Source organism: Hyperolius riggenbachi, chromosome 6 (genome assembly GCF_040937935.1).
Source record: "Hyperolius riggenbachi isolate aHypRig1 chromosome 6, aHypRig1.pri, whole genome shotgun sequence".
Taxonomy (NCBI): domain Eukaryota; kingdom Metazoa; phylum Chordata; class Amphibia; order Anura; family Hyperoliidae; genus Hyperolius; species Hyperolius riggenbachi.
Window position 1 is genome coordinate 7180508 of NC_090651.1, and position 14327 is coordinate 7194834.

The 14327-nt window shown below is 52.9% G+C and overlaps 1 protein-coding gene across 4 annotated transcripts in view; it reads right to left on the reverse strand.

The window, feature by feature from the left end:
- Positions 1-14327, reverse strand: part of B3GAT1 (beta-1,3-glucuronyltransferase 1) — a 168658-nt gene that overhangs the window by 17507 nt on the left and 136824 nt on the right. For 2 of the 4 annotated variants that reach the window (XM_068238805.1, XM_068238806.1), the window contains exons 2-3: positions 1121-1237; positions 845-991 (exon numbers count right to left, since the gene is read on the reverse strand). In XM_068238805.1, coding sequence (XP_068094906.1) covers positions 845-991; positions 1121-1124 — 151 coding nt within the window. In that variant the 5' untranslated portion in view covers positions 1125-1237. Of the gene's footprint in view, positions 1-844; positions 992-1103; positions 1238-14327 lie in introns of all 4 variants that reach the window. The other 2 variants (XM_068238807.1, XM_068238808.1) reach the window with 2 other exon arrangements.

The following is a 14327-nucleotide window of genomic DNA, read 5'->3' on the forward strand; positions in this document are numbered from 1 at the left end:
CAAGGCATCCCTTCAAAACACTATTTTACTCAGGCAGACCACCAAAGTTCCACTAATGCCATGCTGAGGTTTTACCAACTTCCGGAGGTGGGCCACGTGTCATTGCTATGGCCTAGCCTGCCAAGTGCACTCCTGGGAAGGGTTGAGGCACTACGCATCCCCTTCCTATGCTGCTGATTGGAGGATAAGCATTCATAGACATAACCACTGGGCTAGCAGTACCTTCAGCCATAGGGGGGCCCCAACCGCCCACCCATACGCCAATAGAGCCCCCCCAAAGCAGGTGCTGTTATGGCCACGTATACTGTTATGGGAGGGCATAATGCTCATATGACCCAAAGCAGATTGTAAGCTAAACTAGGGCAGGCTCCTCCCCTAGTGTCTCCACCCCATTATCCACTAGATTGTAAGCTCACAAGGGCAGGCTCCTCCCCTAGTGTCTCCATCCTACTCCCTTCTAAATTGTAAGCTCACAAGAGCAGGCTCCTCCCCTAATGTCTCCACCCACTATCCTCTAGATTGTAAGCTCACAAGGGCAAGGTCCTCCCCTAGTGTCTCCACCCTACTTCCTTCTAGATTGTAAGCTCACAAGGCCAGGCTCCTCCCCTAGTGTCTTCACCCTACTCCCTTCTAGATTGTAAACTCACAAGGGCAGGCTCCTCAATTGATTTTTGTACTTCCCCAGTTTTCAGAAATGTGCCTTGTGATGATACCGTGGATGAGAGCTTACAATACAATACAATATGTGCCATAGACTGGTGGGGAGACAGATGAGGATGAAGTCGGTGGTCAGTGATAGGACAGGACAATGCTACGTGGTGGGGGGGTCACATAGTCTCCTCACCCTTGTGTGCAGTGAGCAGCGGGGACAGGGTGCTGTGGTGCCATACTGTGATCAGCAAAGTCCAGGGCAGAACGATCAGTACAATAGCCAGAATGTCTCTTCTCTTCAGCATCTCCAGGGTGGCCAGACCCCAGTTCTCCTCATTACCTGATGGGGTCACCCCGACAGCACAGAGGACAGCAAAGCAGACAGGAGAGAGATCAGTAAACAGACAGAGAGGAGCAAGAGACACACAACAGCTCACACAGTCACCCCTTACCAGCGATCAGAACCCACCCATTGCAGCAGGCCGGGGGTCCCAGGCCCTGAACGGGGGAGGCAGGTCACAGGGGCTCAGGGTCCAGCAGGCCTCTCACTGGCCAGGTCCTGGAGATGCACCTCTCGGAAGGAAGCCTGCAGAGAAAGGAGACAACAAATGAAGCACTAGATGGCGATGTTGTTCAGCACATGTTCAGTTCATCACTAGCACATGGTTCCCGCTCTCTGCATTGCAACAAGCAATTCCACTGCTAAACCCACCGCTAACCTCACAAAGAATGACAAATAACAGACAAAGCTTCTGAATGTATAAATAATAAAGCTTACAGTACATACATTATTTATAGCAGCACAGAAACTGCACAAAGAGGAGTTACCAGAGCTACACGGAACCTGATGCCGGATTGCCATTTTGTGAGAAGCTATTAGCCCATATATGAGGCTTTTACACCAGGAAGGGGAACTTTGCATGCGTGAGCAACAATTTCTGTATTTATATGGGGCTCATTAGTAATGGTGGAGATCAGCAGATTGCCATAAGAGTGACATTATTTCTGGTCTGTATATTATTTCCCTGTATTTGTACCCCTCAGCCCCAGACCTGCCTCTTCACACGTGTTTCTGACTGCTGCATTTGTTCCTTCATCACCTCTTGCTTCCTCAAACGAGGAAAATTGAACTGATCATGTATCCACCTCTCTGCAACCCCCATAGCTTCTGTTCCCCAAGCATGGTGCTTAGGGGTAATAGTTAATTCCTCTCATTTATAAATCCCTCATATTCACTCCCTAACCAGCTCATAAACACATCTTGCATCCAACCTTTCTCTGTGAGAACACTGCTAAAATGCTAATACATGCCCTGATGATATCCCACCTATTCATAAAGCACTGACCTCTTCTGCAGCACATTACAGAGTACATAGTCATGTCGCTGACTGTCCTCGGAGGAGCTTACAATCTAATCCTACCATAGTCATAGTCTAATGTCCTACCATATTATTATTATGTATTTATATAGCACTGACATCTTCTGCAGCACATTACAGAGTACATAGTCATGTCACTGACTGTCCTCAGAGGAGCTCACACTCTAATCCTACCATAGTCATAGTCTAATGTCCTACCATATTATTATGTATTTATATGGCACTGACATCTTCTGCAGCACTTTACAGAGTACTTAGTCATGTCACTGACTGTACTCAGAGGAGCTCACACTCTAATCCTACCATAGTCATAGTCTAATGTCCTAATATATTATTATTATGTATTTATATAGCACTAACATATCCTGCAGCACTGTACAGAGTACATAGTCATGTCACTGACTGTCCTCAGAGGAGCTCACAATCTAATCCTACCATAGTCATAGTGTAATGTCCTACCATATTATTATTATGTATTTATATACCACTGACATCTTCTGCAGCACATTACAGAGTACATAGTCATGTCACTGCCTGTCCTCAGAGGGAGCTCACAATCTAATCCTACTATAGTTATAGTCTATTGTCCTATCATATTATTATTACTACGTATTTATATAGCATTGACGTCTTTTTCGGCTCGCGAGTGATGGGCGATTGTGGGGGAGGGGGAAACGGCTCGCGGTCTTATGATCTCTCGAGTCCTCGCGCATCCCCCATCACCCGCTGGAATAGACTCCTCGCTGACCCCACAAAGGCGGCCGGATTAATTCCCTGGACACAAGCTGAGGCTGCGAGCCCTAAAACACCAGAAATACCGCCTCTGAACCATGTCAGTGCTATTAATATTGCATATGTTGTATGACAGCAGCAGAATGAAATGTGTGCTATATGGGGAGCTATTCCCTCCCGCATGAATCATTAATGAGATGCGTATCCAGCAAACGCAAACTCCACCAGCATCGCTGGAAACGGAATATATATATATACAGCGAGAGAGACGCGGCACCCAGCACAACATTTCATGCTCCCGTATGCTGCACAAGAGGAAGGGACGTGTGCTCTGAGCAGCCAACTCCTGACTTAACCTCCAGGGGACTGCCTAGCGCAGATGGGTGTGGCCACGGCGGCAGCCTCAGGATCGCCTAACGCTGATCGGTATCAAGTCCTGGGGCTGCACTTTGCTGGAGATCACATGCAGGCTGCACACGCATCTCCTGCTCATGGGGGCGGAGCTCCGCCCCGCCTTCAGTCTCCGAGCAGCGATTGCCGTTCAGAAGACTTAGATGCCGAAACTGTGATCAGCAGCAGCGCTGGGGGACAAGTGAATGATCGGCTCTCATAGGTAAAAGCCTATGACAGCCGATCGCCGTGATTGGCCAGTTGGGGGGAGGGAGGGGTTAGGGTGGCAAAAAAAAAAAAAAAATAATAGAAAAATAAAAGAATAAATATTTACAAAAAAAAACAAACAAGGGGGGGCGGCGATCAGACCCCACCAACAGAGAGCTCTGTTGGTGGGGGGAATCACTTGTGTGCTGTGTTGTTCGGCCCTGCAGTTGGCCTTAAAGCTGCAGTGGCCATTTTAGTAAAAAGGTGCCTGGTCTTTAGGGGGGTTTACCACTGTGGTCCTCAAGTGGTTAAATACTGGCTGCCTCAGGTCAACTGACTAATTAAAATGGCAAAGCGTTTGCATGTTGCATTCGCCCACCAGAATATGCAGGCTCTAAACTATCCACCTGCTCTTCCTGCAGGAGTTGGCCCACGCAATATATTGCATCTCAACAGGGGTGCCACGTGTAGGCCTGCTTGTACCCCCAAGAAATGAAGGGCAGCGCAGACACCCCCACAAGGCATACATTGCCCGGGAGCGCTGCAACTGCCCCTCAGGGAGGGGGAGCAAGAGAACATGGCCGGTGCCCAGGGGGACCACCCATGCTGCCCCCCCCAAATTCTGGTGGGCGAATGCAATATGCAAACGCTTTGCGATTTTAATTAGTCAGTTGACTTGAGGCAGCCAGTATTTAAGTCAGGAGTTGACTGGTCAGAGCACACATCCCTTTCTCTTGTGCAGCATTTCATGCTCCCGTGGCTGGAAGCGGTCTGTGCTTGGGTTGGCGATGTTACAGGAACCGATAGACTTCTAGGGGCTGGAAGAAGACCCAGGTAAGTAAAGCTTAACTTTTTATTTCACCTCAGGTATCCTTTAATTTTGCAGTGTCCTTACTTGTGACCATAATGCTGGACATCGTCTGTGTCCTCCGTTCCCCTACCCACGGCTCCCATTCATCTACAGCTTGGACCGGCGTAGGCCCCGACCCGAGGAGGAAGTCTTTGCCCTGCTTGCAGAATTCCATTCTCCTGTACTGCTGGCAGCAGCTTTGAGTGCGCGCATCATGCTCAACAAGGCACCGGGAGCGCAGCCACAGCGTTCTGAATAAATTGCTCATATGTATTATGCAAACGGCCTGAACTGCGCACTACCATAAAATGGGCGGCTGACATAGCGACTTTCCCTGTATGTATATCAAGTTCAACATGCAGAGCGTGCGTTGTGAACGTATACACGACTCAGCGCACATAGGCCTCAATTCACTAAGCTTTATCAAACACTTTATCAAACGTTTGATAATTTACCTCATGAGTAAAAAGTAATTTTGAGTTCACTAAGATGTTATAGATTTATCAAATGTTTTACTGATAAAACGCTCAATAAATATACAATACCTTAGTGAATTAAAAATTAGATTTTACCCATGAGGTTAATTATCAAACGTTTGATAAAGTGTTTGATAACGCTTAGTGAATTGAGGCCATAGGGCTTGATTCACACCTTATCAAAGATAACACGCCTTATCAGAGTAGCATAGTGAGCGCTACGAACCCGCAGGGGCTCAGGGCAGGACGAGTGCCATTGGCAATTAGCAGGCATAAGTTCGTAGAGCTCGCTATGCTACTCTGATAAGGTGTGATAACTTTGATAAGGCGTGCTATCTCTGATGAGGTGTGATATCTTTGATAAGGTGTGATATTTGAGGTATCCCGGTTTAGTGAATCAAGCCCCTAGTGTGAACTTAGCATGATTGGTGATCAATGTATATTGGAAGCTGATTGGGCGGTGATTGTCTACCTCCTGTTTCCATCAATTTTGATTAGATTTCAGCAGAAATCCATTTGAGAATCATTTGAACTGCTACTGTTACGTTGTATGTATAACGCTGTGTGACGATCGTTTCCCTTGCGGCTTCTGCCCCGGCCATTTTCCAGCATGTCCAATCACGCTTTCAGTCATACATTGCCTGCAATCCTTTGGAAGTTAGTCGATAAGGCATGTTGGGAGGCAAGTGATTTTCAGAAGATTTGATTAAAGTTATAAGCAACAATCTGCTCATAACAGCAGCAGAAATAAAAGCAGATCGCTTCCCCTACAGGACAAGTCTGCAGCGAGGTGGCAGCTTCCCCTACAGGACAAGTCTGCAGCGAGGTGGCAGCTTCCCCTGCAGGACAAGTCTGTGGAGAGGTGGCAGCTTCCGCTACAGGACAAGTCTGAGGAGAGGTGGCAGCTTCCTCTACAGGACAAGTCTGCAGCGAGGTGGCAGATTCCTCTACAGGACAAGTCTGTGGAGAGGTGGCAGCTTCCTCTACAGGACAAGTCTGCAGCGAGGTGGCAGCTTCCTCTACAGGACAAGTCTGTGGAGAGGTGGCAGCTTCCTCTACAGGACAAGTCTGCGGCGAGGTGGCAACTTCCCCTACAGGACAAGTCTGCGGCGAGGTGGCAGCTTCCCCTACAGGACAAGTCTGCAGCGAGGTGGCAGCTTCCTCTACAGGACAAGTCTGTGGAGAGGTGGCAGCTTCCTCTACAGGACAAGTCTGCGGCGAGGTGGCAACTTCCCCTACAGGACAAGTCTGCGGCGAGGTGGCAGCTTCCCCTACAGGACAAGTCTGCGGCGAGGTGGCAACTTCCCCTACAGGACAAGTCTGCAGCGAGGTGGCAGCTTCCTCTGCAGGACAAGTCTGAGGAGAGGTGGCAGCTTCCTCTGCAGGACAAGTCTGAGGAGAGGTGGCAGCTTCCCTTACAGGACAAGTCTGCGGCGAGGTGGCAGCTTCCCCTACAGGACAAATCTGCGGCAGGTGGCAACTTCCTCTGCAGGACAAATCTGCAGCGAGGTGGCAGCTTCCTCTGCAGGACAAGTCTGCGGCGAGGTGGCAACTTCCTCTACAGGACAAGTCTGAGGAGAGGTGGCAGCTTCCTCTACAGGACAAATCTGCGGCGAGGTGGCAACTTCCTCTACAGGACAAATCTGCGGCGAGGTGGCAACTTCCTCTACAGGACAAGTCTGCGGAGAGGTGGCAGCTTCCTCTGCAGGACCAGTCTGTGGAGAGGTGGCAGCTTCCTCTGCAGGAAAAGTCTGAGGAGAGGTGGCAGCTTCCTCTGCAGGACCAGTCTGTGGAGAGGTGGCGGCTTCCTCTACAGGACAAATCTGCGGCGAGGTGGCAACTTCCTCTACAGGACAAGTCTGAGGAGAGGTGGCAGCTTCCTCTACAGGACAAATCTGCGGCGAGGTGGCAACTTCCTCTACAGGACAAGTCTGCGGCGAGGTGGCAACTTCCTCTACAGGACAAGTCTGCGGCGAGGTGGCAGCTTCCTCTGCAGGACAAGTCTGTGGAGAGGTGGCAGCTTCCTCTGCAGGACAAGTCTTCGGCGAGGTGGCAACTTCCGCTACAGGACAAGTCTGCGGCGAGGTGGCAGATTCCTCTACAGGACAAGTCTGTGGAGAGGTGGCAGCTTCCTCTACAGGACAAGTCTGCGGCAAGGTGGCAACTTCCACTACAGGACAAGTCTGCAGCGAGGTGGCAGCTTCCGCTACAGGACAAGTCTGCGGCAGGTGGCAGCTTCCTCTGCAGGACCAGTCTGCAGCGAGGTGGCAGCTTCCCCTACAGGACAAGTGTGCGGCGAGGTGGCAGCTTCCCCTACAGGACAAGTCTGCAGCGAGGTGGCAGCTTCCCCAACAGGACAAGTCTGCAGCGAGGTGGCAGCTTCCCCTACAGGACAAATCTGCGGCAGGTGGCAACTTCCTCTGCAGGACAAATCTGCAGCGAGGTGGCAGCTTCCTCTGCAGGACAAGTCTGCGGCGAGGTGGCAACTTCCTCTACAGGACAAGTCTGAGGAGAGGTGGCAGCTTCCTCTACAGGACAAATCTGCGGCGAGGTGGCAACTTCCTCTACAGGACAAGTCTGCGGAGAGGTGGCAGCTTCCTCTGCAGGACCAGTCTGTGGAGAGGTGGCAGCTTCCTCTGCAGGAAAAGTCTGAGGAGAGGTGGCAGCTTCCTCTGCAGGACCAGTCTGTGGAGAGGTGGCGGCTTCCTCTACAGGACAAATCTGCGGCGAGGTGGCAACTTCCTCTACAGGACAAGTCTGAGGAGAGGTGGCAGCTTCCTCTACAGGACAAATCTGCGGCGAGGTGGCAACTTCCTCTACAGGACAAGTCTGCGGCGAGGTGGCAACTTCCTCTACAGGACAAGTCTGCGGCGAGGTGGCAGCTTCCTCTGCAGGACAAGTCTGTGGAGAGGTGGCAGCTTCCTCTGCAGGACAAGTCTTCGGCGAGGTGGCAACTTCCGCTACAGGACAAGTCTGCGGCGAGGTGGCAGATTCCTCTACAGGACAAGTCTGTGGAGAGGTGGCAGCTTCCTCTACAGGACAAGTCTGCGGCAAGGTGGCAACTTCCACTACAGGACAAGTCTGCAGCGAGGTGGCAGCTTCCGCTACAGGACAAGTCTGCGGCAGGTGGCAGCTTCCTCTGCAGGACCAGTCTGCAGCGAGGTGGCAGCTTCCCCTACAGGACAAGTGTGCGGCGAGGTGGCAGCTTCCCCTACAGGACAAGTCTGCAGCGAGGTGGCAGCTTCCCCAACAGGACAAGTCTGCAGCGAGGTGGCAGCTTCCCCTACAGGACAAATCTGCGGCAGGTGGCAACTTCCTCTGCAGGACAAATCTGCAGCGAGGTGGCAGCTTCCTCTGCAGGACAAGTCTGCGGCGAGGTGGCAACTTCCTCTACAGGACAAGTCTGAGGAGAGGTGGCAGCTTCCTCTACAGGACAAATCTGCGGCGAGGTGGCAACTTCCTCTACAGGACAAGTCTGCGGAGAGGAGGCAGCTTCCTATGCAGGACCAGTCTGTGGAGAGGTGGCAGCTTCCTCTGCAGGAAAAGTCTGAGGAGAGGTGGCAGCTTCCTCTGCAGGACCAGTCTGTGGAGAGGTGGCGGCTTCCTCTACAGGACAAATCTGCGGCGAGGTGGCAACTTCCTCTACAGGACAAGTCTGAGGAGAGGTGGCAGCTTCCTCTACAGGACAAATCTGCGGCGAGGTGGCAACTTCCTCTACAGGACAAGTCTGCGGCGAGGTGGCAACTTCCTCTACAGGACAAGTCTGCGGCGAGGTGGCAGCTTCCTCTGCAGGACAAATCTGTGGAGAGGTGGCAGCTTCCTCTGCAGGACAAGTCTGTGGAGAGGTGGAAGCTTCCTCTACAGGACCAGTCTGTGGAGAGGTGGCAGCTTCCTCTGCAGGACAAGTCTGTGGAGAGGTGGCAGCTTCCTCTGCAGGACCAGTCTGTGGAGAGGTGGCAGCTTCCTCTGCAGGAAGTCTGTGGAGAGGTGGCAGCTTCCGCTACAGGACAAGTCTGCAGCGAGGTGGCAGCTTCCTCTACAGGACCAGTCTGTGGAGAGGTGGCAGCTTCCTCTACAGGACAAGTCTGCGGTGAGGTGGCAGCTTCCTCTGCAGGACAAGTCTGTGGAGAGGTGGCAGCTTCCTCTGCAGGACAAGTCTTCGGCGAGGTGGCAACTTCCGCTACAGGACAAGTCTGTGGCGAGGTGGCAGATTCCTCTACAGGACAAGTCTGTGGAGAGGTGGCAGCTTCCTCTACAGGACAAGTCTGCGGCAAGGTGGCAACTTCCACTACAGGACAAGTCTGCAGCGAGGTGGCACCTTGCGCTACAGGACAAGTCTGCGGCAAGGTGACAGCTTCCCCTACAGGACAAGTCTGCGGCAGGTGGCAGCTTCCTCTGCAGGACCAGTCTGCAGCGAGGTGGCAGCTTCCCCTACAGGACAAGTGTGCGGCGAGGTGGCAGCTTCCCCTACAGGACAAGTCTGCGGCGAGGTGGCAGCTTCCCCAACAGGACAAGTCTGCAGCGAGACGGCAGCTTCCCCTACAGGACAAATCTGCGGCAGGTGGCAACTTCCTCTGCAGGACAAATCTGCAGCGAGGTGGCAGCTTCCTCTGCAGGACAAGTCTGCGGCGAGGTGGCAACTTCCTCTACAGGACAAGTCTGAGGAGAGGTGGCAGCTTCCTCTACAGGACAAATCTGCGGCGAGGTGGCAACTTCCTCTACAGGACAAGTCTGCGGAGAGGTGGCAGCTTCCTCTGCAGGACCAGCCTGTGGAGAGGTGGCAGCTTCCTCTGCAGGAAAAGTCTGAGGAGAGGTGGCAGCTTCCTCTGCAGGACCAGTCTGTGGAGAGGTGGCGGCTTCCTCTACAGGACAAATCTGCGGCGAGGTGGCAACTTCCTCTACAGGACAAGTCTGAGGAGAGGTGGCAGCTTCCTCTACAGGACAAATCTGCGGCGAGGTGGCAACTTCCTCTACAGGACAAGTCTGCGGCGAGGTGGCAACTTCCTCTACAGGACAAGTCTGCGGCGAGGTGGCAGCTTCCTCTGCAGGACAAGTCTGTGGAGAGGTGGCAGCTTCCTCTGCAGGACAAGTCTGTGGAGAGGTGGAAGCTTCCTCTACAGGACCAGTCTGTGGAGAGGTGGCAGCTTCCTCTGCAGGACAAGTCTGTGGAGAGGTGGCAGCTTCCTCTGCAGGACCAGTCTGTGGAGAGGTGGCAGCTTCCTCTGCAGGACAAGTCTGTGGAGAGGTGGCAGCTTCCGCTACAGGACAAGTCTGCAGCGAGGTGGCAGCTTCCTCTACAGGACCAGTCTGTGGAGAGGTGGCAGCTTCCTCTACAGGACAAGTCTGCGGTGAGGTGGCAGCTTCCTCTGCAGGACAAGTCTGTGGAGAGGTGGCAGCTTCCTCTACAGGACCAGTCTGAGGAGAGGTGGCAGCTTCCTCTACAGGACCAGTCTGAGGAGAGGTGGCAGCTTCCTCTACAGGACTAGTCTGAGGAGAGGTGGCAGCTTCCTCTACAGGACCAGTCTGAGGAGAGGTGGCAGCTTCCTCTGCAGGACAAGTCTGAGGAGAGGTGGCAGCTTCCTCTACAGGACCAGTCTGAGGAGAGGTGGCAGCTTCCTCTACAGGACCAGTCTGAGGAGAGGTGGCAGCTTCCTCTACAGGACCAGTCTGAGGAGAGGTGGCAGCTTCCTCTACAGGACAAGTCTGCGGAGAGGTGGCAGCTTCCTCTGCAGGACAAGTCTGTGGAGAGGTGGCAGCTTCCTCTGCAGGACAAGTCTGTGGAGAGGTGGCAGCTTCCTCTACAGGACAAGTCTGTGGAGAGGTGGCAGCTTCCTCTGCAGGACAAATCTGCGGAGAGGTGGCAGCTTCCTCTGCAGGGCAAGTCTCAGGAGAGGTGGCGGCTTCCTCTACAGGACAAGTCTGCGGCGAGGTGGCGGCTTCCCCTGCGCAGAGTTCCCCAACCCTGTCCTCAAGGCCCACCAACAGTACATGTTTTGCAGAAAACCACAAACATGCACAGGTGAGGTAATTAGTGTCTCGGCAGCACTGATTAACTACCTCTGTGGATTTCCACAAAACATGCAATGTTGGTGGGCCTTGAGGACAGGGTTGGGGAACACTGCAACAGGACAAGTCTGCAGCGAGGTGGCAGCTTCCTCTACAGGACAAGTCTGCGGCAAGATGGCAGCTACCTCTGCAGGACCAGTCTGCGGTGAGGTGGCAGCTTCCTCTGCAGGACAAGTCTGTGGAGAGGTGGCAGCTTCCTCTGTAGGACAAGCAGGGGCGTTTCTAGGGTCCTTGGAGATCGGGGGCACCTGTGGGCACCAGGCGGGGAGGTATGTAATGGGCGTGACCATGAGGTGAGTGGGTGTGGCCATGGGTGGGGCCAAATGTACATGAACTTAGCAGCGGTGTAAGCTGCAGATAACGGGCCTGCCCATCGAAATATTGGATGGAGCCCCCTGTCCTTTATTTAGATAATTTACAATCAGTATAGGCATAGATTAAAGATGTATACGCACATACAATTTTGATTGGTCAATCACTGACCCCCAATTTTACCACCCCCATGCAGTAAGTGGGCCAACAGACAATGAATTTTATGAACAGAGCTAAAATTGGCTGATCAAAATTGTATGTGTGTACCAGGCTTTACAGCTAATACTGTACATACTGAAAGTAGCAGGGATCAGCATACAATATAGCTGGTTTACAATCAGTAAAGGCACAGAGTAACACCTTACACTGTACACACTGGAGGTAGATCAGCACACAGTGCAGGCACTAGAGAACAGCGTATACTGTACATACTGTAGGCAGCAGAATTCAGCACACTGCAGCTAGCGTGCCAAAAATATGACGATCACGTTGTGCGGCGTGCTTATCGCGCCGCACCAAAAAATGGGTGGGCCATGGACCAGAATATAGGTGTGGTAACGGGTGGAGACAAATTTACATGAACCTAGCAATGGTGGAACATCAGATTAGGACAGTGGTGGCGAACCTTTTGGAGGCCGAGTGCCCAAACTACAACCCAAAAGTCACTTATCTATCGCAAAGTGGCAACAGCAATTTAAACTAAATACTGTACAAACGTTTTAACTCATACATGAACATTATGGAAAATCCAAGTTGAAAATAAACTGTGAAGATAAACAAATTTCATCCATCCTACTCCTGAAAAATGTATTCATTTTTTTTAGAACCTCTCAGTTTCATTTTCTGTTTTAAAAAGCTAAAAAAGTAGGTTTAATGCTATTGTCTCATATGATAAGGATTCAGCTTTTCCCATAGTCTCGCAGTTAGCAATCATGTGACCCCCAACAAGACATATTCAGCAATCATGAGGCCCCCAACAAATCAGGAGGCCCCCAACAAGACAAATTCAGCAATCATGAGGCGAGGCCCCCAACAAATCATGAGGCCCCCAACAAGACAAATTCAGCAATCTTGAGGCCCCCAACAAATCATAAGGCTCCCAACAAGACAAATTCAGCAGTCATGAGGCACATAAATAGACAGCATTTCACATAAATAGGCAGAATGCCCCCTTAATATGGTAGCCCCCCCAAGTTAGGTAGTGAGTGACAGGGTCCCCCAGGTTAGCTAGTGAGTGACAGGGACCCCCAGGTTAGCTAGTGAGTGACAGGCGCCTCCAGTTAGGTAGTGAGCGACAGGGACCCCGATAGTGAGTGACAGGGAGCCCCTTTAGGTAGTGAGTAAGTGCCAGGGAGCCCCTTTAGGTAGTGAGTGAGTGCCAGGGAGCCCCTTCAGGCAGTGAGTGAGTGCCAGGGAGCCCCTTTAGGCAGTGAGTGAGTGACAGGGAGCCCCTTTAGGCAGTGAGTGAGTGACAGGGAGGCCCTTTAGGTAGTGAGTGAGTGCCAGGGAGCCCCTTCAGGCAGTGAGTGAGTGCCAGGGAGCCCCTTTAGGCAGTGAGTGAGTGCCAGGGAGCCCCTTTAGGCAGTGAGTGAGTGTCAGGGAGCCCCTTTAGGCAGTGAGTGAGTGCCAGGGAGCCCCTTTAGGCAGTGAGTGAGTGCCAGGGAGCCCCTTTAGGGAGTGAGTCAGTGCCAGGGAGCCCCTTTAGGGAGTGAGTGCCAGGGAGCCCCTTTAGGGAGTGAGTGAGTGCCAGGGAGCCCCTTTAGGCAGTGAGTGACAGGGAGCCCCTTTAGGCAGTGAGAGAGTGACAGGGAGCCCCTTTAGGCAGTAAGAGAGTGACAGGGAGCCCCTTTAGGCAGTGAGTGAGTGACAGGGAGCCCCTTTAGGCAGTGAGTGAGTGACAGGGAGCCCCTTTAGGCAGTGAGTGAGTGACAGGGAGGCCCTTTAGGTAGTGAGTGAGTGACAGGGAGGCCCTTTAGGTAGTGAGTGAGTGACAGGGAGGCCCTTTAGGTAGTGAGTGAGTGACAGGGAGCCCCTTTAGGAAGTGAGTGAGTGACAGGGAGGCCCTTTAGGTAGTGAGTAAGTGACAGGGAGCCCCTTTAGGAAGTGAGTGAGTGACAGGGAGGCCCTTTAGGTAGTGAGTGAGTGACAGGGAGGCCCTTTAGGTAGTGAGTGAGTGACAGGGAGGCCCTTTAGGTAGTGAGTGAGTGACAGGGAGGCCCTTTAGGTAGTGAGGGAGTGACAGGGAGGCCCTTTAGGTAGTGAGTGAGTGACAGGGAGGCCCTTTAGGTAGTGAGTGAGTGACAGGGAGGCCCTTTAGGTAGTGAGTGAGTGACAGGGAGGCCCTTTAGGTAGTGAGTGAGTGCCAGGGAGCCCCTTTAGGCAGTGAGTGACAGGGAGCCCCTTTAGGCAGTGAGAGAGTGACAGGGAGCCCCTTTAGGCAGTGAGAGAGTGACAGGGAGCCCCTTTAGGCAGTGAGTGAGTGACAGGGAGCCCCTTTAGGCAGTGAGTGAGTGACAGGGAGCCCCTTTAGGCAGTGAGTGAGTGACAGGGAGGCCCTTTAGGTAGTGAGTGAGTGACAGGGAGGCCCTTTAGGTAGTGAGTGAGTGACAGGGAGGCCCTTTAGGTAGTGAGTAAGTGACAGGGAGCCCCTTTAGGAAGTGAGTGAGTGACAGGGAGGCCCTTTAGGTAGTGAGTGAGTGACAGGGAGGCCCTTTAGGTAGTGAGTGAGTGACAGGGAGGCCCTTTAGGTAGTGAGGGAGTGACAGGGAGGCCCTTTAGGTAGTGAGTGAGTGACAGGGAGGCCCTTTAGGTAGTGAGTGAGTGACAGGGAGGCCCTTTAGGTAGTGAGTGAGTGACAGGGAGGCCCTTTAGGTAGTGAGTGAGTCACAGGGAGCCCCTTTAGGCAGTGAGTGAGTGACAGGGAGGCCCTTTAGGTAGTGAGTGAGTGACAGGGAGCCCCCCCCCTACCTCGTAGCAGACCTCAGGATCAGCGGCGACCCGACCAGTAAGAGCGGGCGCCGGACGCACCCGCTCGATATGCGGAAGTGATGTCACTTCCGCATATCAGTGCGGGCGCTGGGTCCTAGAGCCTGCACGATTGGTCGCCGGCTCGCCGCCTGATCCTGAAGTCTGAGTGACGCGGCGGCGGCGGCTGGAGGGAGCCGCTGACAGAACGGCCGGGCGGAGATCCGTGGCACCCCAGGATAGATTGGGGGCACGTGCCACCCCAAAATAGGGCTAGCGACGCTTCTGAGGACAAATCTG